At 39.8% G+C, this 25,381-nt stretch overlaps 1 protein-coding gene across 1 annotated transcript in view; it reads right to left on the reverse strand.

Moving 5' to 3' along the window:
• The window catches only part of DNAAF5 (dynein axonemal assembly factor 5), a 288,383-nt gene that overhangs the window by 114,896 nt on the left and 148,106 nt on the right, over positions 1-25,381 (reverse strand). Inside the window, exon 9 of the mRNA XM_053695125.1 lies at positions 23,264-23,411. Within this exon, the coding sequence (XP_053551100.1) occupies positions 23,264-23,411 (148 nt within the window). The remainder of the gene's footprint in view (positions 1-23,263; positions 23,412-25,381) is intronic.

The following is a 25,381-nucleotide window of genomic DNA, read 5'->3' on the forward strand; positions in this document are numbered from 1 at the left end:
GGAACAACTTTTCTGTCATGTAAGTGGCAAGAGTCCATGAGCTAGTGACATATGGGATATACATTCCTACCAGGAGGGGGCAAAGTTTCCCAAACCTCAAATGCCTATAAATACACCTCCCACATCACTCATACCTCAGTTTTACAAACTTTGCCTCCTTGGAAGGTGGTGAAGCAAGATGTGCTTGATTTCTTCTGTGAAATGCGCTTCTACGCATTTTAAAGCCCAGTTCCTCTGAAAGTACAGTGTTTGTCTGAGGGATGTGAACGGAGTATTGCCCATGTTTTCGCCTAGGGGAAAATCTATTCTAGGGCTCTCTGTAACTCGGTCGCAGGGATTCATCTGCTGCCTCCCTTTACAGATCAACATTATACTCCTCTACTGATATGTTTCAGTACTGGTTTGGCTGTCTGCTATATGTGGATGGGTGTCTTCTGGTAAGTATATATCTTTTTTTAAGACACTCTCAGCTATGTTTAACACTTTATATTATAAAGTTTTTAATATATATTGCATATATTTGTCATGAGTCAGGTCTGTGTATTTCCCTTTGCAGTCTAAAGGTTTCAGCATGGAAATTATGTTTATGGGAGATTTTAGGTATTTTTTTTCTTACCTGTGGTACCAGTTAGCTGTAACTTGGAGTGTTTTTTCAAAAAAATTGTTGGCTAATTAGGCTTGCGATGATGCAAAATGCTACTTTTTATTGCGTCATTTTTGGTACGAAGTTGCGTATGTCATGACGCGAGTCGTGTAATTTCTTGCATCTTTATTAACGCAATTTTTTTGGCGCAAAGTCACGCCTGTTAAGACACGAGTTGTTAGCTTTGACGGCAAAAGTTTTTTTCCTCTGCATTTGTGTCATCTTTGTTTGCATAATTTTTGGCACCAAAAACTTGTCTCTCCCTTTTTTACTCGCTGCTCTCATTTGTTTTTAGAGGGCTATGATGTTTGATTTCGATTTTTTCTTTTTGTATAGAATTTTATCAAAAGCATTTTTTTCCCATTCCTGAAACTGTTGTTTTGAGGAAATTGGATATTTTGTTTTAATGTTACTTTTTCTTTGTTGTCACATTTTGCAAGATTTCTCGAACAGATCCTGCCTCTGATGTCACTACAGTAACTAATTTGCCTGAACACAATTCTACATTAGCTAAGTGTATTATTGTAAAGCCGATTTTGTAAGCTGATTTTATTTCTTCAGCTCAATTATGTGGCACTTGTTTATTACATGTTGATGTTTCTATGAGTACAAATACATCTACTGTTATTTTTTCTCAGTTCAATGTACCTAATATTCCTGCAGATATGAATAATGTTATTGCTGCAGCCATAAGACGACTATGACTGATATTTTGTCTTCAAATAAACGTAAAAGGTCTTTCCAAACTTGTCATAGATTTAATTAATTTTGTTCTGACCGAAAGTATACTTAAGTATCCTGAAGTATCCTGCATCAGAGACAGAAATTGACAAATCTTTTTTATTTTACAATTGAACATATTTGTTCTCTATTAAGGAAGTATTGTTTACTTTAGGTATTAAGGCGTCTATTCCCCCTAATAGCTAAGCTAATAATCATTTAAATTCTGTGTTTAAGACTTCTGAGGTTGCTCCTGAAGTTTTTTTCCTATTCCATATGGTATCGGTAATATGATTGCTAAAGAATGGTCTTAACCTGGTACCCTTTTTTTCCTTCTTCTAGGTTTCAGAAGTTGTATCTTTTATCTCTGGCTAGTTTAGAGTTTTGGGAACGTACTATTATATCAATGAAAGATAGTACTTCTTTTCAGGATCCTTTAAGGAAACCTGAATCTTTCCTTAAAGAACATATTTTCATACTGGTTATATTCTTAGACCGGCTATTTCTATAGCTGAGGTTGCTGCTGCTTCAACTTTCTAGTTGGACAGTCAAGCGCAGAAGTTATCAGATCCTGAAGTATATAACATTGTTCTTCTATGTCAACATACAATCTTTTTATTTATGTTGCTATATTTAATGTCATTTAAGTTTAATGTCAAATCTATATTTTTAGCAATTCTGACTTGAATAGGTTTATGGCTTAAATCTTGAAATTTTGACAGTGTCCTAATCTAAATTATTATTTCTATCTTTTCAGGGAAATAATTTGTTTGGTTCCTCTATAACTGGGGATAAGGGAGTTTTTTTTGGCCTTAGACAAGAAATTTAAGGGTAAATTTAAAGCTCTCATTCGTTTTCGTTCTTTTTGTCTATATAGAGAACTGAAAACCTCTCATTCCTCTAAGGCCTCTGGCTCTATTTGGAGACTATCTCTGAATTGGAATAAATCCAAGCCTTATAAGAAACCAAATCCAGCACCTAAGTCTGCATGAAGGTGCGGCCATCAATCCAGTTTTGTGGTGAGGGGCAGGTTAAGTTATTTCTAGACATTTGGACAGATTCAGTCCAAAATCAATAGAGTATTGTTTTTCAAGGGTATTGAATAAGGCCTTCCATGGGAAGATTCTTTTTTACCCATGTTTCAACAAACCCTGTGAAGACTCAGGCTTTTCTGAAGTGTGTTTCAGACCTAGAGTTTTCAGGGGTGTTTGTACCAGTTCCTCAGCAGGAACAGGGATGATTTTTTCATACCAATCCTGGATCTGAAAATTTTAATAGTTTTGTAAGAGTCCACAACTTTTAAGATGGTGACTATAATGACTATTCTGCATTTTGTTCAGTAAGGTCATTTTATGTCCACAATAGACTTACAGGACGCTTATCTTCACATTTTGATTCATCCAGACCACTATAGTTTTCAGAGATTTTTTTTTAAACAAACATTACCATTTTGTCGCTCTTCCTTTTGGTCTAGCAACAGCATCAAGAATTTTCTCAAAGGTTCTCGTTGCCCTAGCCCTTCTTTCTGTAATCAGAGAGCAGGGTATTGTGTTATTTTTGGACAATTTCTTGGTACTAGTTCAATCTTTTCATTTAGAATAATCTCACATGAAACAACTAAATGTTGTTTCTTCTAAACATAGCTGGAGGATCAATTTACCAAAGAGTTTCTTTATTCTTTAGACATAGGTTACCTTTTTAGGTTTCCAGATAGATTCAGTGTCCATGATTTTTTCTCTTACAGACAAGAGACGAATGATGTTGGTCTTAGCTTGTCTAAACCTTCAGTGTCTATCATTCTCTTCAGTGGCTATGTGTATGGAAGTTTTAGGTCTCATGGTGGCAGCATCGGATGCAATCTCCTTTGCTCATTTTCATGAGACCTCTACAGCTTTGCATGTTGCACCTGTGGTGCAAGGATTATACTCAGATATCACAGTTGATATACTTAAATCCCAACACTTAACTCTCTCTGTTTTGGTGTTTAAACCCATCACCTTATTGTTTAAGGGGCCTCCTTTGTACTAACTTGCATCTGTTGAGATCACAGTCCAGAAGGACAACCTTCTGGACTGTGATCTCAACAGATGCAAGTCTTACAGGTTGGGAAGCTGTCTGGGGATCTCTGACAGCACAAGGGGTTTGGTTTCCAATAATTATTTTAGAGCTCTTCAGGCTTAGCCTCTATTGAAGAGAGAACTTTATATTAATTTTCAATCAGACAATATCACAACAGTGGCATGTGTCAATCATCAATGGGGGACTCGCAGTCCTTTAGTAATGAAAGAAGTATCTCTGATATCTTTCTTGGGCGGAAGTCAACTCTTGTCAAGACTCTGTGATTCATATCTCAGGTGTAGACATTTGGGAAGCCGATTATCTAAGCCATCATTCTGTACATCCAGGGGAGTGGTCTCCTTTTCCAGATGTGTTTTTTTCAACTTGTACAGAAGTGGGGTCTTCTAGAAATAGATCTGTTGGCCTCTCGTCTGAACAAGAGACTTCAGATCCAGGTCCAGTAATCCTCAGGCAGAAATGATGGATGCTCTAGCAGTTCCTTGGTTTTACCAGTCTGCTTACATTTTTCCGCCCCTGGTTCCTCTTTCAAGGGTGATCTCCAAGATCAAACTGGAACAATTGTATGTGTTTCTGATAGCACCAGCATGGCCTTTCAGGTTTTGGTATGCAGAGCTTGTCCGAATGTCCAGTTGCCAGCCTTGGTCCTTTTATATAAGACCAGACTTTGTTTTAAGGCCCATTTTTCCATCAGGATTTCAAATCTCTGAATTTGATGGAAATTAAACGCTTAGTTCTTAAGTTATAGAGGTTTCTCTGATTCAGTAATGAATTCTATGATAAATGCTTGTAAGTCTGTTTCAAGGATGATTTATCATAGGGTTTGGAAAATCTATATTTCATGGTGTTCCACTCATGATTATTCTTGGCATTATTTTGAATTCCTAGGATTTTACAGGATAGTTTGGATAAAAGGTTTTGTCTGCAAATACTTTGAAGGACAAATCTTTGCTCTTTCGGTCTTATTTCATAGAAAGATTGCTAAGCTTCCTGATATTCACAGTTTTTTTTTCAGGTTTTGATTCATATCAAGTCTTTTATTAAATCAATTTCTCCTTCTTGGAGTCTCAATTGGGTTTTAAAAATTTTGCAGGCTCTTCTCTTGAGCCTATGCATTCTTTGGATTTTTATCTACTTTCTTAGAAAGTGTTATTTCTTTTGGCTATCTCTTCTGCTAGAAGAGTTTTTTTTCTGAATTTTCTGCTTTCTATTGTGAGTCTCCTTTTCTGATTTTCCATCAAGATAAGCTGTTTTGCAGACTTTGTTTTTAATTTTTTTCTTTAAGATGTGAATTCTAACAACATCTATAGGTAGATTTTTGTTTCTTCCTTTTGTCTTAATCCTAAAAATACTTCTAAAAGGACTTTTCATTCTTTGGATGTGGTAAGAGCTTTGAAATATTATGTTGAGGCTACTATAGATTTCAGTAATACTTCTAGTTTGTTATTTTTTCTGCTTCCAGAAAAGATCAGAAAGCCTTTGCCATTTCTTTGGCATCTTGATTGAAGTTTTATATTCACAAAGCTTATTTGAAGGCAGGGCAGTCTCCGCTTCAGCGTATTGCAGCTCATTCTACTAGATCAGTCGCCATATTTTGGGTTTCCAAGAATGAAGCTTCAGTTGATTAAATTTGCAAAGCAGTAACTTGGTCTTCTTTGCATTCTTTTACTTAATTTTACCATTTTGATGTGTTTGCTTCTTTGGAAGCAGCCTTTGGTAGAAAGGTTTTTCAGACAGCTGTCTCAGTTTGATTCTAGTGCCTATGAATTGAGTTTTTTTTAATTTTTTAAAAAAACTTCATTATCTTTTGGATTTAATTTCTCAGCGGAAATAGCTGCTTTTATTTTATCCCTCCCTCTCTAGTGACTCGTGGACTTCCACATCTTGGGTATTATATCCCATTTGTCACTAGCTCATGGACTCTTGCCACTTACATGAAAAAATACATAATTTATGTAAGAACCTACCTGATAAATTAATTTCTTTCATGAGACCCACCCTATTTTTTGTGGTTATGATTTTTTTGTATAAAAGCACATTATTTTTCCAGTTCCTCTTTTTGATGCTTTATACTCCTTGTTTTTTTACACCTCACTACTTGGCTATACATTAAACTGAGGTATGAATGAGGTGGGAGGTGTATTTATAGACATTTGAGGTTTGGGAAACTTTGCCCCCTTTTGGTAGGAATGTATATCCCATTCGTCACTAGCTCATGGACTCTTACAACTATGAAAGAAATTAATTTATCAGGTAAGTTCTTACCTAAATTATGTTTTTAAAAGTAGAGGAGGGGGAAAAGGAAGAACCAATTCTTTCCCATTGATTCTTAATAATGTTCGCCATCTTAACCGGCACAGGAAAAGTCAAAGGAACTTTCCTGTCTTCGTAAACTCTGTCTAATTTAAGTATCATAGGTTCTTCAGGCAGCGCGGCCTCTGGAACCTCTAACGTAGACAGAACCTCCATTAATAAAAAAAAGCAAGTGCTCAATTTTAAATCTAAAGGACGGTTCCTCCGCAGCAGGAGGCTTAGAAGCTAAGGACTCCGACCCAGAAAGTTCACCCTCTGAAGCTACAGAGGTTAACTCATCATTGGATAACTGGGACATAATAGCTAAATTCGATAAATATTTAGATGACTCCGGGTCAGGAGGGCTATGTTTAACCTTTCTCTTGCGTTTGTTAGAGCGAGATAATGAACTGAGGGACGCAGACACCGCCTTTTGTAACTGCACGGCAAAGTCAGCAGGAAGAAGGCCCCATCTGGATGGAGGATTAGATGTGCTTTGGGGAACTGCATGTGGAGTGGATAATGTAGCAAGGATAGTAATCTCACGGGACGCCCAGTCCTGAGAGGTAGACGGCTCAGAGGCCAAGAGCCTTAGAAGGCTTGTCTTCCTTCTTAGAATTTATAACGGTGTTAAGGCATGTGGAACATAAATTGAGTGGGCGCGAAAACAACGGCCTCCTCACAATATAAACAAGTATGATTTAGTACAGAAGGAGTACCTTCTAACATGTCAGTCCTCCATAGCTCAGGTTATACCCACAGAAGGACACAAATAAAAATGTTTTTTTATTAATTATAGAAAACTGCACCTTTATACTCCCAATGGCTGGGGCACTTAAAAGTGAAACCTGTTTGTCCCTGCCAAAAACACACAGTCTATCAGCCCAGGAAAACAAAATCACACAAAGCAGCATGTAAATAATTAATACACTGATTAATTAACCCCAACTGTTCAATAAATCCCCTTCAGAGAATTATTAACCCTGGATCCTATCAAGGTATAAAGGAGCCACACCGTGACCCTGTTATAGCGTTTTATGTGTATAAATTCAAACAATCTTACCTCCAGGATCCATGCTGTGGAACAGAACACAGCCTATCAAGTGTAGTCTTATAGCAGCGCTCCTGACATGGACTTGAGTGAGAGAAAGCAGGCAGTGAAACTCGTCAACACTGATTGCTTAGGAGCGGTTAGCAGTAGTCTGGATGGTTTCAAAGAAAAAATTTCCCTGCATCTCCAGACTCTAACTTTCATCTCTCACTGAGGTGTTGACATGACTACTTAAAACTCCAGTCCTATCTCGAAGGGCAGATACCCTTTTTCAGGACTCTCCTAATCTTCTGACACTTCTCTGCCACCTCCTAACGTGACGAAAGGCAAAGAATGACTGAGGTGATGAGGAAGTGGGAGGGTTATTTAAGCCTTTGGCTGGGGTGTCTTTGCCTCCTCCTGGTGGCCAGGTGTTGTATTTCCCAACAGTAAGGAATGAAGCTGTGGACTCTCCTTATCTTTGGAAGGAAATTAATAATAAAAGTATATTGCAGACTTATTTTTATACATACGATTTATAATTTTATATTACCATTTCAAAGCGTTTAATGTCCCTTTAAAGATTTAAATGTAAATGCTTGTTTGAAGACATGGGTTAATATAAAAAATATATACCTTTGTACTGGTTTTTTGCTACTGATAAGAGTTTATTGTATTCAAACAAGCTGCAAAAACACCCTTGCACTCAATCTCCCACTACCCACTGAGAAGTTAACGTGTGTTTTTGTCTCTTATTTACAAAGCTTTTCTATAATCAATACTGCCGTACCAACATTTTCAGTATAGGTGGTGGTTCACTAAACAAAAGCAGCTATTGCACACAACAAAATAAATGTAAATGAGCTATTTGTAAACAATTTTATAAATGTCAGCAGATAAAATGGATTATTGGGAACACATTAAAGGGAAGATAATTAGAAATGAAATGCTTGAGAGAAAATACAAATTGGAAAGGCTGCTGGAGCATCTTAGAGAATCTAAGGAAATGATGAAAAGTGTTAATCTAAAAAGGTGATCACCGCACAGTATATTAAACCCATTTTTTTTTTCATGATTCAGATAATAGGAGTAAATTAGAAAGTTGCTTAAAATTGCATGCTCCATCTGAATCATGAAAGAAAGAAAAATGGGTTTCATATCTCTTTAAAGGGACATTATACACTAGATTTTTATTTGCATAAATGTTTTGTAGATGATCTATTTATATATTTTTTTAAATGGATAGTTTTTCTTATTTTTAAATAACTTTGCTCTGATTTTCAGACTCCCAACCAAGCCCCAAAGTTTTAGGAGAATACCAACGTATATACCTACTCAAGTTTGCTTCTGTTTGTATAAAGGGTCTTTTTATATGCAAAGGAAGGGGGGGTTTGTTATTTCCCGCTCGCAGTGGGTGTTCCAGTAACATTTTAAACAGAGCTAAACTGGAAGCTTCTAAGTAAGATTTTAAACTGTTTTATACTGGATTTTTATAGCAGTATATGTGCAGATTCTTCTTTACAATAGTAGTGTCTATTACATGCAGTTATATGAAAATTGGTTTATACTGTCCCTTTAAGGGGGCAGGGTATGTTTCAAAATAGTACTTAAGCAGAGAAAAGTAGCCTAAAACATAAATTATGATATATCAGATAATTTCCTTTCCTTCGATACAGGGAAAGTCCACAGCTACATTCATTACTTTTGGGAATACAGAACCTGGCCACCAGGAGGAGGCAAAGACACCCCCAGCCAAAGGCTTATATACCACCCCACTTCCCTCATCCCCCAGTCATTCTGCCGAGGGAACAAGGAACAGTAGGAGAATTATCAGGGTGAAAAAGATGCCAGAAGAACAACAATATAAATTTAGGGCTGCCCTCCGGAGAGCATGAGCGGGAACTGTGGACTCTCTCTGTATCGAAGGAAAGGAAATTATCTGGTAAGTCATAATTTATGTTTTTCTTCTAAATACAGGGAGAGTCCACAGCTGCATTCATTACTTTTATGAAAACAATACCCAAGCTATAGAGGACACTGAATGCCAACAGGGATGTAACAAGAAGGTGGCCCAACTGCGGGCACCACAGCTTGAAAAAAAAATTCCCAACTCCCGAAAACTGCTTCAACAGCAGCAAAAGATCCAAAAAGAAGCAGGACCAAGTAACTGCCCAACAATTAGGACCGTAAGAGACCCCATCAGAGACCACACAAAATCACTGATCCCAAAGAGGGCACACAAACCTCTGAGGAGACGAGAGTCCTGCTATGTGGTCAGGCAAAGAAACACTCCACCCTGGACACAACAAGGGGAACAACCAAAATTCCCAACATTGTACCCATCCATAGAAACAAAAAAATATGCTAAAGAGACCAAGAGGACCTCAAAGTACGATCCCAGACAAAAAGGGGATGAGAAGCCCCTTGCAGAACCCCCAGAAAAAGTATCCTTAGAAAGAAGACCCAGGAAGGCGGATTACCCGACTGCAAGAAATACTAGAACCAGGATAGATATTCCAGAAACTTGCGAGCACACATTCAAGGTTCCAATTGGCTGCGGCTGGTTTCAAACTGCGGACCTTCCACTTGCTAGACAGCTAAGCTAACCATCAGACTACTACAGCTGGCAAAACATAACAGGTCAAAGAGTAGACAAATTCAAGGACCATATGCTGCATCGATACAAAGAACCAATGCAATCCTAGACAAGAAGTCTAAAGTCCTGACGGACAAAAGCTGAATGCAATTGCCTGACCGTGGGCAGCGTTATAGCAAAAAGAAATTAACACCAAGGTTCATGACCCCATAAAATGAATAGAAACAGGTAATTAGCTCTGTTTAGGAGCCCACATATCCGGGCATAAGCGACAGGTGAGACCACCGATAACCACACGTCTGATAGACAGCCAGGATAACCCTCAGGCTAAGAACTACCCATCCTATCAAGAACTGCCTAATAACCCTTACTCCAAGACACCCTGGAAGGACCAGAAAAAACCTCAAGCAGAAAAATAAAATCATAGAGGACCAACACCCCCCACCAACCCAGGAGGGGAAGGCCGTCAACCCTAAAAGGGAAACGAGGGACCAGCTACCAGCTGAGGAAGGACTGACACTCCTTCACGATACATCAAATACCAAGGGCGAATATCCTGTCCAAACTCTATAATAAGGAGCACCCATAATGGAGAACCACCACGAAAACGAGTCGTAACACAAAAAAGGAGCATCAGGACCCTGATACCGCCCCTGACAGACTATATCACATTTCTGGGTTGATTCAGTCTAAGGAAACAAGGAAGAATAAACTTCCCCCTCACCGAAGGATCCAGAGATCTACGTAAGAATCCCTGACCACGATCCCCTAAAGGATAAGACTAGGAAAGGCATGAAGTTCATGACCAAGATCAGATTCCACCAAAGGTACAGATCCGCAAAGGACACTCCAAAGGAGAGTCCCTTGACCCCCTGCTGAACTCTCAGCAAAAGGATCTACTTCAGTAAAACCCAACTGAAAAAAACTCAGAAGAGAAAACAGAAGGAAACCCAGAAGACACTCTCCTGCATCCATGGAAGAGATAAACCAAACTGCCCCAGTAGATCAAAGGTATTTCCAGGATAGGGAAAGGTATACTGTAGACAGGAGAAATCTGGGATAGATTGCAACATTCCAAGCCGAAAAATCAGACTGTAAACATCCCTCACCCACAGTACCAATGAAGGGCTGAAGTAAAACAGGGCAAGCCTATAGAGTATTTTAACTCCAAAGGCCTAGGAGACTTCCTGTCTGAAATCAAACAGAATCAGAACCACCCAGGAGCCTAAATCAGCTGTAGCTGGGTGCAAAATCCCAATTGTCTGGTTGTTGGGTGGATAAACTATTCAACGGACCAAAAGAGCTTGCCCCCAGGAACTCTATTCCAAAAACAACTGGAAAGGACAAGAGAGATTCTTTAAAACTCCTAGCAGGCGATGGAGAAAACCAGAACCGCCAAAAAATAGGAGCACCAGAACCCAAGGGAAACAGAATACTGTATTGAAAAAAAACCTAGATCCCAGAAAGCTAGGATCAGAACGAGGTTTTGAAAACAATACGGTCCCTGAGACCTGGATTTCCTCAACGTTATAGGAAAATATCCATCCCCCTAAGAAGGGAAGAAAGAACCGTATATAGACCCTCAAAAGGAAGAAAAATTAAGCTCTACGCAGAGAGCATAGCAAGCCAAAGAGAACCCCTATGAAGCACCAATGGAGGGGGAAATTACACCCCTGTGAAAAGGAACCAGGAAAAAAGACTCCAAAAAGTTCCCCGTCCTCCCCTCCTCAAGAGAGGTGAAATTTAGTTCCCAATGAAAACTGCCACCGCAGAATTCAAACTCCAAGGCACAGCTTTGCAAAGCAGGGATTAACACGTAGGCCACTTGGACTGCATACAATCCAATATCAGACGCCCAACCAAGACGATATAACCAGGACCAGCCTGACCTCCAGGATAAAAGGGCTTCCACTGGACCGAAAATAACCTCTTGAGAAAAGAGAGGTAACTAGTACCCAAAAAGGACCAGCCTGCTAGTCAGGATACAACATATCTGTACAAACCGCAAAAGAACAGAGAAAACTATACCCAACCAGGACCAGCCCGATATAAAGTATACAACATATCTGTTCAAGGATCAAACGGAAAATTCTAAATTTCTAGCAGGGCCAAAAAAAAAGGAGAGTAATAAACACAGCTTAAATACAGTCTCGGACATTTCGAGGGAACACCACCCCGACCAGAGACAACCTTATTTTTTATTTATTTTTTTAAAATAGAACTTCCACCGGAAGATTCCATCAATCGCGACATAAAAAAAAATTGCTAATCCCAGAGTGAAAAGTCTTCTTAAAATAAGCTTCAACATAATCTCACGCTCAAAAAAAAAAAAAAACAACCCAGGAAAATAAAAACTTATCCTAACCGGATTAGAAAAGAAAATAGGCAAATGTACACGAGAGATAGCTCAGGGGAAAGTGAAACCGACAGGGCCCGCCCGTCATGCGACACAATTCCTCAGCTCCGAACTGGGAATCTGATACAAACAAAAAATAACAATATAAAGACGATAAGGAAGAGGATCACCATCCCTCCAGTCGTTTAAACAAGCTCGCTATCTGAATCAGCAGACTGAGATTCAGCTGACGGATAAGAAATAGGATCCTCCGTCGCCAAAACTTCTCTCAGAAGTACACGTAGGAGAGCCATTCTAAATTTAAAAGCAAAATTCACCTCGGTCAGAGCATCTGGGGTCTCCGACCCCAGAGGTAGCCCCTCTGAAGCCTCAGAGGACACCGCATCCACAGAAGACTGATCAGATACCAAAGTCCTCTTACATGCCGGACCTTGGGCAGGATTACACGGATTAAGTCTTCCCTTGCACATAGCAAGAAGATGCAAATGCGTTAAGGCCAGAGAAATGGCCATGCGAAAACATGCAGTAACCTCTGGAGGAAAAAGGCCTCCTTCAGGAGAAGGAGTAACGGTATGCGGGGGAACCGCCTGCGTAGGAACAGAAGATGTTAGGGAATGCATCTCACGGGATGCCAAATCCTCAGAGGCGGATGGCTTATTGGTCTCTAACGTTCCAACATGGGAAGATGAGAACACTTTATTGCGGCATACAAAACATAATTGAGAGGGCTGGGTTACCCAGGCCTCCTCACAATAAACACAGGCATCAAAATCTGAATCAGAGGAAACCCCCTCTAACATATCAGAATCCTCCATAACTCGACTAAGTAGATTATGGACAAAAAACAACTGGCACCTTTTCTTAACCTTCATTTACACTTGAACGAGTGTTTTGAGGTATATACTCGAGTTACTCAACATATGGCAACCAGACAGAACATTCCACTTGCCCGATAACCTTTTCGGGCTACCTCACTCGATTTATGTTACCTGTTATTATGTTGTTTGCCTACTTCAGAAAATTAAAAATGAGCTGTACTAGCTTTTATAAGAGAAAATTGAAAAGGACTTTCTGATTGAACTCTTTAGCCGACTTTAAAGATATTCAACATCCAAATGAGCGCATGTATTGCAATAGTCTTGACTATATGAAAGTCTGCTGTACTTGATTATTTTGTATTATCTCCCTTTTCTTTGTTGTACAATATATGCTCAATAAAAATCTTTAAAAAAAAAAAAAAAAACAACTGGCACCTTACACCCCCAATGGCTGGGGCACTCACCACCTCCTATGACCCTGACAGGTATATAAAACGGATCCTCTCTGCAGTCACAGGGTCAGGAATACGGAAATGCGGAAACAAAAACGTGACCACACCCTGTCACGTGGTGCAACGTGCAGGACTCACTCCCGCTAAGAATAGCGTGCCAGTTCATAAAACTGTGCAGCTCGAAAATAACCTGTACGTTCCGTAAAAGCCTATGAGCCCCAAACGTCACTTACACAAGAGCAGTCAAATTCACATAACAAACATGATTACAGCCCCCACTGTTAGATAATCCCCCTCTGGAGATATTAACCCTTGATTCCATAAAGATAAAGGAGTCCCATTGAGACCCTGCCTTCTAACGTTACAAGCAAGCTGAAACGATCCTACCGGAATCTATGCAACATGGTCCTTCAAGTTTTACAGATGGTAGCAGCGTTTCTGACATAGACTTGAGTGCAGAAAAGCAGGCAGAGAAATTTGTCAACGCTGATTGCTTATGGAGCTGTTAATATGAGTCAGGAAGGTTTCACAGAAAGACTCTCCCTGCATCTCCAGACTCTAACTTTCATCCATGCTCTCACTGAGAGGCTGACGAGACTACTTAAAACTCCAGTCCCATCTTAAAGAGTACTACCCTCCATAAGAGACTACTCCGTAATCTTACGACACTTCTCTGCCATCCTCCTTTGACGAAAGGCAAAGAAAGACTGGGGGATGAGGGAAGTGGGGGAGGTATTTAAGCTATTGGCTGGGGTGTCTTTGCCTCCTCCTGGTGGCCAGGTTCTGTATTCCCAAAAGTAATGAATGCAGCCGTGGAGTCTCCCTGTATTTAGAAGGAAAACAGTGTTAAAAACATAATTTATGCTTACCTGATAAATTTATTTCTCTTGTAGTGTATCCAGTCCACGGATCATCCATTACTTATGGGATATTAACTCCTCCCCAACAGGAAGTGCAAGAGGATTCACCCAGCAGAGCTGCTATATAGCTCCTCCCCTAACTGCCATTACCAGTCATTCGACCGAAAACATGCAGAGAAAGGAAAACCATAGGGTGCAGTGGTGACTGTAGTTTAATGGAAAAATTACCTGCCTTAAAGTGACAGGGCGGGCCGTGGACTGGATACACTACAAGAGAAATAAATTTATCAGGTAAGCATAAATTATGTTTTCTCTTGTTAAGTGTATCCAGTCCACGGATCATCCATTACTTATGGGATACCAATACCAAAGCTAAAGTACACGGATGACGGGAGGGACAGGCAGGCTCTTTATACGGAAGGAACCACTGCCTGAAGAACCTTTCTCCCAAAAACAGCCTCCGAAGAAGCAAAAGTGTCAAATTTGTAAAATTTGGAAAAAGTATGAAGAGAAGACCAAGTTGCAGCCTTGCAAATCTGTTCAACAGAAGCCTCATTCTTAAAGGCCCAAGTGGAAGCCACAGCTCTAGTAGAATGTGCTGTAATTCTTTCAGGAGGCTGCTGTCCAGCAGTCTCATAGGCTAACCGTATTATGCTACGAAGCCAAAAGGAGAGAGAGGTAGCCGAAGCTTTTTGACCTCTCCTCTGACCAGAATAAACGACAAACAGGGAAGACGTTTGTCGAAAATCCTTAGTTGCCTGTAGATAAAATTTCAGGGCACGGACTACATCTAGATTGTGTAGCAGACGTTCCTTTTTCGAAGAAGGATTAGGACACAAAGATGGAACCACAATCTCTTGATTGATATTCCTGTTAGTGACCACCTTAGGTAGGAACCCAGGTTTAGTACGCAGAACTACCTTGTCTGAATGAAAAATCAGATAAGGAGAATCACAATGTAAGGCAGATAACTCAGAGACTCTTCGAGCCGAGGAAATCGCCATTAAAAACAGAACTTTCCAAGATAACAACTTGATATCAATGGAATGAAGGGGTTCAAACGGAACCCCCTGTAAAACATTAAGAACTAAGTTCAAACTCCATGGTGGAGCAACAGTTTTAAACACAGGCTTGATCCTAGCTAAAGCCTGACAAAAAGCTTGAACGTCCGGAACTTCTGACAGACGTTTGTGTAAAAGAATGGACAGAGCTGAAATCTGTCCCTTTAAGGAACTAGCGGATAAACCCTTTTCTAAACCTTCTTGTAGAAAAGACAATATCCTCGGAATCCTAACCTTACTCCATGAGTAACTCTTGGATTCGCACCAATATAAGTATTTGCGCCATATCTTATGGTAAATCTTTCTGGTAACAGGCTTCCTAGCCTGTATTAAGGTATCAATAACTGACTCAGAAAAACCACGTTTTGATAAAATCAAGCGTTCAATTTCCAAGCAGTCAGCTTCAGAGAAATTAGATTTTGATGTTTGAAGGGACCCTGGATCAGAAGGTCCTGTTTCAGAGGTAGCGACCAAGGTGGACAGGATGACATGTCCACTAGATCTGCATACCAAGTCCTGCGTGGCCATGCAGGCGCTATTAGAATCACTGATGCTCTCTCCTGTTTGATTCTGGCAATCAATCGAGGAAGCATCGGGAAGGGTGGAAACACATAAGCCATCCCGAAGGTCCAAGGTGCTGTCAAAGCATCTATCAGAACCGCTCCCGGATCCCTGGATCTGGACCCGTAACGAGGAAGCTTGGCGTTCTGTCGAGACGCCATGAGATCTATCTCTGGTTTGCCCCAACGTCGAAGTATTTGGGCAAAGACCTCCGGATGAAGTTCCCACTCCCCCGGATGAAAAGTCTGACGACTTAAGAAATCCGCCTCCCAGTTCTCCACTCCCGGGATGTGGATTGCTGACAGGTGGCAAGAGTGAGACTCTGCCCAGCGAATTATCTTTGATACTTCCATCATTGCTAGGGAGCTTCTTGTCCCTCCCTGATGGTTGATGTAAGCTACAGTCGTGATGTTGTCTGACTGAAACCTGATGAACCCCCGAGTTGTTAACTGGGGCCAAGCCAGAAGAGCATTGAGAACTGCTCTCAATTCCAGAATGTTTATTGGTAGGAGACTCTCCTCCTGATTCCATTGTCCCTGAGCCTTCAGAGAATTCCAGACAGCGCCCCAACCTAGTAGGCTGGCGTCTGTTGTTACAATTGTCCAGTCCGGCCTGCTGAATGGCATCCCCCTGGACAGATGTGGCCGAGAAAGCCACCATAGAAGAGAATTTCTGGTCTCTTGATCCAGATTCAGAGTAGGCGACAAGTCTGAGTAATCCCCATTCCACTGACTTAGCATGCACAATTGCAGCGGTCTGAGATGTAGGCGTGCAAAGGGTACTATGTCCATTGCTGCTACCATTAAGCCGATCACCTCCATGCATTGAGCTACTGACGGGTGTTGAATGGAATGAAGGACACGGCATGCATTTTGAAGCTTTGTTAACCTGTCTTCTGTCAGGTAAATCTTCATTTCTACAGAATCTATAAGAGTCCCCAAGAAGGGAACTCTTGTGAGTGGAAAGAGAGAACTCTTCTTTTCGTTCACCTTCCATCCATGCGACCTTAGAAATGCCAGTACTAACTCTGTATGAGACTTGGCAGTTTGAAAGCTTGAAGCTTGTATCAGAATGTCGTCTAGGTACGGAGCTACCGCAATTCCTCGCGGTCTTAGTACCGCCAGAAGAGCACCCAGAACCTTTGTGAAGATTCTCGGAGCCGTAGCCAATCCGAATGGAAGAGCTACAAACTGGTAATGCCTGTCTAGAAGGCAAACCTTAGATACCGGTAATGATCTTTGTGAATCGGTATGTGAAGGTAAGCATCCTTTAAATCCACTGTGGTCATGTACTGACCCTTTTGGATCATGGGTAAAATTGTCCGAATAGTTTCCATTTTGAACGATGGAACTCTTAGGAATTTGTTTAGGATCTTTAAATCCAAGATTGGCCTGAAAGTTCCCTCTTTTTTGGGAACCACAAACAGATTTGAGTAAAACCCTTGTCCTTGTTCTGACCGCGGAACCGGATGGATCACTCCCATTAATAAAAGATCTTGTACGCAGCGTAGAAACGCCTCTTTCTTTATTTGGTTTGTTGACAACCTTGACAGATGAAATCTCCCTCTTGGGGGAGAGAATTTGAAGTCTAGAAGGTATCCCTGAGATATGATCTCTAACGCCCAGGGATCCTGGACATCTCTTGCCCAAGCCTGGGCGAAGAGAGAAAGTCTGCCCCCCACTAGATCCGTTCCCGGATCGGGGGCCCTCGATTCATGCTGTCTTAGGGGCAGCAGCAGGTTTCCTGGCCTGCTTGCCCTTGTTCCAGGACTGGTTAGGTCTCCAGCCTTGTCTGTAGCGAGCAACAGCTCCTTCCTGTTTTGGTGCAGAGGAAGTTGATACTGCTCCTGCTTTGAAATTACGAAAGGAACGAAAATTAGACTGTCTAGCCTTAGGTTTGGCTCTGTCTTGAGGCAGGGCATGGCCTTTACCTCCTGTAATGTCAGCGATAATTTCTTTCAACCCGGGCCCGAATAAGGTCTGCCCTTTGAAAGGTATATTAAGCAATTTAGATTTAGAAGTAACGTCAGCTGACCAGGATTTTAGCCACAGTGCTCTGCGTGCCTGAATGGCGAATCCGGAATTCTTAGCCGTAAGTTTAGTTAAATGTACTACGGCATCTGAAATAAATGAGTTAGCTAACTTAAGGGCTTTAAGCTTGTGTGTAATCTCATCTAATGGAGCTGATTCAAGTGTCTCTTCCAGAGACTCAAACCAAAATGCTGCTGCAGCCGTGACAGGCGCAATGCATGCAAGAGGTTGCAATATAAAACCTTGTTGAACAAACATTTTCTTAAGGTAACCCTCTAACTTTTTATCCATTGGATCTGAAAAGGCACAGCTATCCTCCACCGGGATAGTGGTACGCTTAGCTAAAGTAGAAACTGCTCCCTCCACCTTAGGGACCGTTTGCCATAAGTCCCGTGTGGTGGCGTCTATTGGAAACATCTTTCTAAATATCGGAGGGGGTGAGAACGGCACACCGGGTCTATCCCACTCCTTAGTAACAATTTCAGTAAGTCTCTTAGGTATAGGAAAAACGTCAGTACTCGCCGGTACCGCAAAATATTTATCCAACCTACACATTTTCTCTGGTATTGCAACTGTGTTACAATCATTCAGAGCCGCTAACACCTCCCCTAGTAATACACGGAGGTTTTCCAGCTTAAATTTAAAATTTGAAATATCTGAATCCAGTTTGTTTGGATCAGAACCGTCACCCGCAGAATGAAGCTCTCCGTCCTCATGTTCTGCAAATTGTGACGCAGTGTCTGACATGGCCCTAATATTATCAGCGCACTCTGTTCTCACCCCAGAGTGATCACGCTTACCTCTTAGTTCTGGTAATTTAGCCAAAACTTCAGTCATAACAGTAGCCATATCCTGTAATGTGATTTGTAATGGCCGCCCAGATGTACTCGGCGCTACAATATCACGCACCTCCCGAGCGGGAGATGCAGGTACTGACACGTGAGGCGAGTTAGTCGGCATAACTCTCCCCTCGTTGTTTGGTGAAATATGTTCAATTTGTACAGATTGACTTTTATTTAAAGTAGCATCAATACAGTTAGTACATAAATTTCTATTGGGCTCCACTTTGGCTTTAGCACATATAGCACAGATATCTTCCTCTGAATCAGACATGTTTAACACACTAGCAAATAAACTAGCAACTTGGAAATACTTTTCAAGTAATTTACTATAATATGAAAACATACTGTGCCTATAAGAAGCACAGAAAAAGTTATGACAGTTGAAAATTAATAAACTGAAAAGTTATAGCATCAAATCTTTGTAAAAAAAAACAACACAATTTTAGCAAAGGATTGCTCCCATTAGCAAAGGATAACTAACCCTGATAGCAGAAAAAAAAAAAAAAAAAATAATACAGAAATAAACGTTTTTTTATCACAGTCAACTACAATCTCACAGCTCTGCTGTGAGTGATTACCTCCCTCAAAACAAGTTTTGAAGACCCCTGAGTTCTGTAGAGATGAACCGGATCATGCAGGGAAGACAATAAACTTCTGACTGAATTTTTAGATGCGTAGCAAAAGCGCCAAAAAAGGCCCCTCCCCCTCACACATAACAGTGAGAGAGATCAGTAAACTGTCATAAATTAAATAAAACGACTGCCAAGTGGAAAAAAAATAGTGCCCAAAACATTTTTTCACCCAGTACCTCAGAAAATTAAACGATTTTACATGCCAGCAAAAAACGTTTAACATTAATAAATTGATCTAAAATATCAAACAGAGACAGATGCGCCACATGGCCCAATATTGTAGTTTCCAAATTTATGTAGATTTTACTATATAGTTGAACTCACATGTATTGGAGCACCTCAATTGGTGCAAATGACACAGTCTGGGATCTATAACAGTCACCCAGCAGACCGGCCTCTCGAGTTGTTCAGGGTCTGTGTAAAATAGAAAACACAAAAAAGCCTATATGGCCTAGTATTGTATGTAGAGTGATTTCACACCAGATAGTAGTATAAGATTTTGAACTCACATTTGGTGAAGCATCCCCAATGATGCTATAGAGACAAGCTGGGATTAATTCAGTCACCCAACAGACTTAGCTCGTGGCATACAGCATGCAATAGTCCTCTCAGTGGTCTTTAGGTCAGTGATATCCTCAGATAAAAACCAGTTCATAGGCAGCAAGTGTTTATAGTAAAAGTTAAAATCACTTTAATAAAATAATATTAAATTGCGACGCGTTTCTCAGTCTCAGACTGTTTCCTCAGGCAGATTATGCCTGAGGAAACAGTCTGAGACTGAGAAACGCGTCGCAATTTAATATTTTATTAAAGTGATTTTAACTTTTACTATAAACACTTGCTGCCTATGAACTGGTTTTTATCTGAGGATATCACTGACCTAAAGACCACTGAGAGGACTATTGCATGCTGTATGCCACGAGCTAAGTCTGTTGGGTGACTGAATTAATCCCAGCTTGTCTCTATAGCATCATTGGGGATGCTTCACCAAATGTGAGTTCAAAATCTTATACTACTATCTGGTGTGAAATCACTCTACATACAATACTAGGCCATATAGGCTTTTTTGTGTTTTCTATTTTACACAGACCCTGAACAACTCGAGAGGCCGGTCTGCTGGGTGACTGTTATAGATCCCAGACTGTGTCATTTGCACCAATTGAGGTGCTCCAATACATGTGAGTTCAACTATATAGTAAAATCTACATAAATTTGGAAACTACAATATTGGGCCATGTGGCGCATCTGTCTCTGTTTGATATTTTAGATTGCTTAATTGGATCCTGGTCTGGACCACTACAGATTGCTGCCTTGGTATTCTACTATCAAGACCTTTATAAAGGACAATATAGTGATCATTGTCACCCATTAACCACTATCTTTGAGTGAGATATAACTATCCTATTAACATTGTGATTATCAAATTGTTTAGGCTAACATCTATTTACTCTGTTCACAACGTATATACTAGTTTTGAGTGAGATACAACTGTCCTATTAACATTGTGATTATCAAATTGTATAGGTTAACATCTATTTACTCTGTCCACAACATATATACTAGTTACTACTGAATCAGTGTATCATCATTTATACTGAAAAGTGCATTTCTATTGGTAACATATAAGCTACCTCATATACTACATATTACCATTTATAGATACTCTCAAGGGCGCCCCCTTTTCTTTTGTTGTATTAATAAATTGAGTGTTATTAAAAAGCCTGTTGCTAGTCCCTGCAAATTAGGCTAAAGTTTTATGCATACAGTATAATTCCAGTGAAGTGCCATTCCCCAGAATACTGAAGTGTAAAATATACATACATGACAGCCTGATACCAGTTGCTGCTACTGCATTTAAGGCTGAGTTTACATTATATCGGTATGGCAGAATTTTCTCATCAATTCCATTGTCAGAAAATAATAAGCTGCTACATACCTCTTTGCAGATTAATCTGCCCGCTGTCCCCTGATCTGAAGTTTACCTCTCCTCAGATGGCCGAGAAACAGCAATATGATCTTAACTACTCCGGCTAAAATCATAGAAAGACTCAGGTAGATTCTTCTTCAAATTCTACCAGAGAAGGAATAACACACTCCGGTGCTATTATAAAATAACAAACTTTTGATTGAAGGTATGAAACTAAGTATAATCACCACAGTCCTCTCACACATCCTATCTATTCGTTGGGTGCAAGAGAATGACTGGTAATGGCAGTTAGGGGAGGAGCTATATAGCAGCTCTGCTGGGTGAATCCTCTTGCACTTCCTGTTGGGGAGGAGTTAATATCCCATAAGTAATGGATGATCCGTGGACTGGATACACTTAACAAGAGAAATAATGAATTAATGCATCACTTCAGTGTCACTAGGAGGATTGCAGTACAGGTGAGCAATTAACATATACATGTTTCTTTCCTGTATATTTTCAGTGGAACTTACTTTGTATTCACAAGCTTCCAATTGCTTATTGTTTTGGAGCTAGCATGCTCAGTAGACAACAAGCACTTTGAGCCATTCTTGCCAGAGGCAGTGTGTGTTCAAAAAAAACCTTATGCAGTCACTACAACCAAACAAAAAGGGAAGAACCCGCAAAAAACAAAAAGTGTTTCAGTCACTCTGGGGGCTGCAAACACAAAGTCAGTTCAATTTAAAATATAAATGAGCAAAAAAAAAAAAAAAAGAATTAAAGTTAAATGCTTCATTGTAATGCATTACTTTAATGACTTTTTAAACCCTGCTTTATATTTAGGGGATATGATCCCTCTTCCTACACAATTAAAGTAAATACTACAGAATGGGTTTAGCTCTATGGACCTTTTGCGTTATAATCAAAGCTAAATTCTTAAAGACACAATAAACACTGTACATTTGAAATGGGGGCCGCCATGTTGAAATCTAGCTTTCACTGCGTTCCAGTGATGACCTGTTTGCATATGTGCAGTAACCCTCCTGATACCTGCAGTGTAACTTAGGTTCCATAATGGCAGCATCCATGATTAGAGGGAGGTGCATAAAATGTATTTAGTGTTTATTGTCCCTTTAAAAAGGACCCTAAAGTCATTTTTATACACGTATAGTAAGTATCAGCAATTTGGTACTGGACTGCAAACAATCTACATACAAAATAAATATTTTCATCATAACACACAGTGTTTTGCAAATCAAGACTCAAGCACATAAAAACCCTGTTGAGTATGTTTGTCTCATCTCCCTTGATTGTGGCTAGTTAGGGCTATCTGTAAGCAATCACCAAGTAGTATGTAACAAAAATAATGTGTCAGTAATGTGAATAACTTTCCACTTTGTGAAAAGATTGAGGAAAACGCCACGGAGAGGGGCGGGACTACTAACCGGCACGGACAGGCAGCATCTTTGGTGAACTGTTTGCAATAGATCAATGCGATAACATCACATGTTTGTAATCCTTTGCCTGAGTCCCTGGTTTATACCCTGAGTTACACCGTTGCCTTGTTTTTAAACTATATAGTTTTGTATAATAAATCACTTTTTATGAGATGAGATCCTGTTTTGCCTGTGCAGTAATTCAAAGATCCATTTACACCCAGAGCTGGTCTTAGCTCCGGTAAATGAGTACTTGACTTCACATACTATTAACATCATCTATATACAGTTTAACACTATGAGAATGGTGTTCTCTTTTCTGTGTTTTATTAAAAGAACTTGTGAAAGCTGACCTACATCATTGTAATTGGATTCACATGAGAAACGGTTACCTATAAGTATTCTTTTTTTCTTTTCACAAAGTGTAAAGTTTTTCACATAACTAACACATTATTTTTGTTATCTTGTATTCACTTTTGTGTGTTATTTTATCACTTTTTAGTGTTTTTTGTTGTATTCACTATTTTATTATTTACTAAGTTGTTAGTAGCCAGGTCAGGCAATTGGCATTTAGTACAGTATTTGATCACCGGGCAGTGTGCGACAAGCACAATTTCCAATATATTTTACAGCAAAATTAGGAAAGTAAAAAAAAAAAAAAATCTTAATGTTTACTATAATATTGTTATGTTTTCATTAATTAAACATTTTCTGGAGAATTATATTTGAGATGAATGTCCCAGTAAGATTACGGATGCTACTCACAATGTGAGCACCATATTTGTTCATTGTTTTTAAGAAGTTAATTAACATTTTTATGTAGGATTTGGGACAGAACAATATCCTATTCACACATTTATGCCTATACTATTGTTTCCTGCAAGCCAGTGCTGCTCACAAACCTTTGAATAAATGTCTATTGTTTTGTATCAAGTCCACAAATTCTACATACCCCTGAGAATTGACTGTTTCATTGGCTTTAAGTAGCAATTTTGACAACATTGTGAAAATTTTCAAGCGCATCTGTGGATCTTTAGTTGGCTGAAGGTACGTCTTGAGAATTGGCATTAACAGATGAAGAACTTCTCCGACAACTGGACCTGAAAGATATATTTAAAGGGACAGTTTAGTCAAAATTAAACTTTAAATAATCAGATAGGGCATGCAATTTTAAACAACTTTCCAGTTTACTTTTATCCTCAATTTGCTTTGTTCTCTTGGTATTCTTTGTTGAAAGCTAAATCTAAGTAGGCCCCTATGCTAATTTCAAAACCATTAAAGGTGGCGTTTTATCTCAGTGCATTTTGACAGTTTTTTTTACAGCTAAGCAGTGCTAGTTAGTGTGTGTCATATAGATAACATTGTGCTCACCAACTCTGATTGGCTAAAAATGAAAGTCTGGCAAAAAAATGAAATAAGAGGCAGTCTGCAAAGGCTTAGATACAAGGTAATCACAGAGGTAAAAAGTGTATAAATATAACAGTGTTGGTTATGCTAAACTGGGGAATGGTTAATAAAAGGGTTTAACTATTGTTTTAAAGAATAAAAATCCTGGGAGTAGACTGTCCCATTAATTGATTAAGCAAAAAATAGAATATACAGATATATATATAGAACTGTGAACCCAAATGCTTCATATTTCCAAATGACAGATTAAGATTATTTTTTTTAATGTCACAAATCATTAAAGAGATATGAAACCCAATATTTTTTATTTTCCTGATTCCCATAGAGCAGCAATTAAGCAACTTTCTAATTTACTCCTATTAAATTTTTTCTCATTCTCTTGGTATCTTTATTTGAAAACACAGGATTGTAAAATTTAGGAGCTGGCCCATTTTTGATTTAGCACCTGGGTAGCGCTTGCCGATTGGTGGCTACATTTAGCCAGTAATCAGCAAGTGCTACCCAGGTGCTGAACCAAAAATAGGCTGGCTCCTAAGCTTTACATTCCTGCTTTTCAAATAAAGATATTAAGTGAACAAAGAAAAATGTATAATACCAGTAAATTAGAAAGCTGCTTAAAATTGCTGCTCTATCTGAATCAGGAAAATAAAAACTGGGTTTCATATCCCTTTAAACCCAGTATGTTTTTTCATGAAAAACATAATTTATGCTTACCTGATAAATTTATTTCTCTTGTAGTGTATCCAGTCCACGGATCATCCATTACTGGTGGGATATTCTCCTTCCCAACAGGAAGTTGCAAGAGGATCACCCACAGCAGAGCTGCTACATAGCTCCTCCTCTCACTGCCATATCCAGTCATTCGACCGAAACAAGCCGAGAAAGGAGAAACCATAGGGTGCAGTGGTGACTGTAGTTTAATTAAAATTTAGACCTGCCTTAAAAGGACAGGGCGGGCCGTGGACTGGATACACTACAAGAGAAATAAATTTATCAGGTAAGCATAAATTATGTTTTCTCTTGTTAAGTGTAGTCAGTCCACGGATCATCCATTACTTGTGGGATACCAAGATATTTACGTCATATCTTGTGGTAAATTTTCCTGGTGACAGGCTTTCGTGCCTGTATTAAGGTATCAATTACTGACTCGGAGAAGCCACGCTTTGATAGGATCAAGCGTTCAATCTCCATGCAGTCAGTCTCAGAGAAAGTAGATTCAGATGATTGAAAGGACCTTGTATTAGAAGGTCTTGTCTCAGAGGCAGAGTCCATGGTGGAAAGGATGACACGTCCACTAGGTCTGCATACCAGGTCCTGCGTGGCCACGCAGGCGCTATCAATATCACCAATGCTCTTTCCTGTTTGATTTTGGCAATCTGACGAGGGAGCAGAGGAAACGGTGGAAACACATAAGCCAGGTTGAAGAACCAAGGCGCTGCTAGAGCATCTATCAGTGCCGCTTCTGGGTCCCTGGACCTGGATCCGTAACAAGGAAGCTTGGCATTCTGGCGAGACGCCATGAGATCCAATTCTGGTTTGCCCCAACGGAGAACCAATTGAGCAAACACCTCCGGATGGAGTTCCCATTCCCCCGGATGAAAAGTCTGACGACTTAGAAAATCCGCCTCCCAGTTCTCTACACCTGGGATATGGATCGCTGACA

Source organism: Bombina bombina, chromosome 11 (genome assembly GCF_027579735.1).
Source record: "Bombina bombina isolate aBomBom1 chromosome 11, aBomBom1.pri, whole genome shotgun sequence".
NCBI classification, from domain to species: domain Eukaryota; kingdom Metazoa; phylum Chordata; class Amphibia; order Anura; family Bombinatoridae; genus Bombina; species Bombina bombina.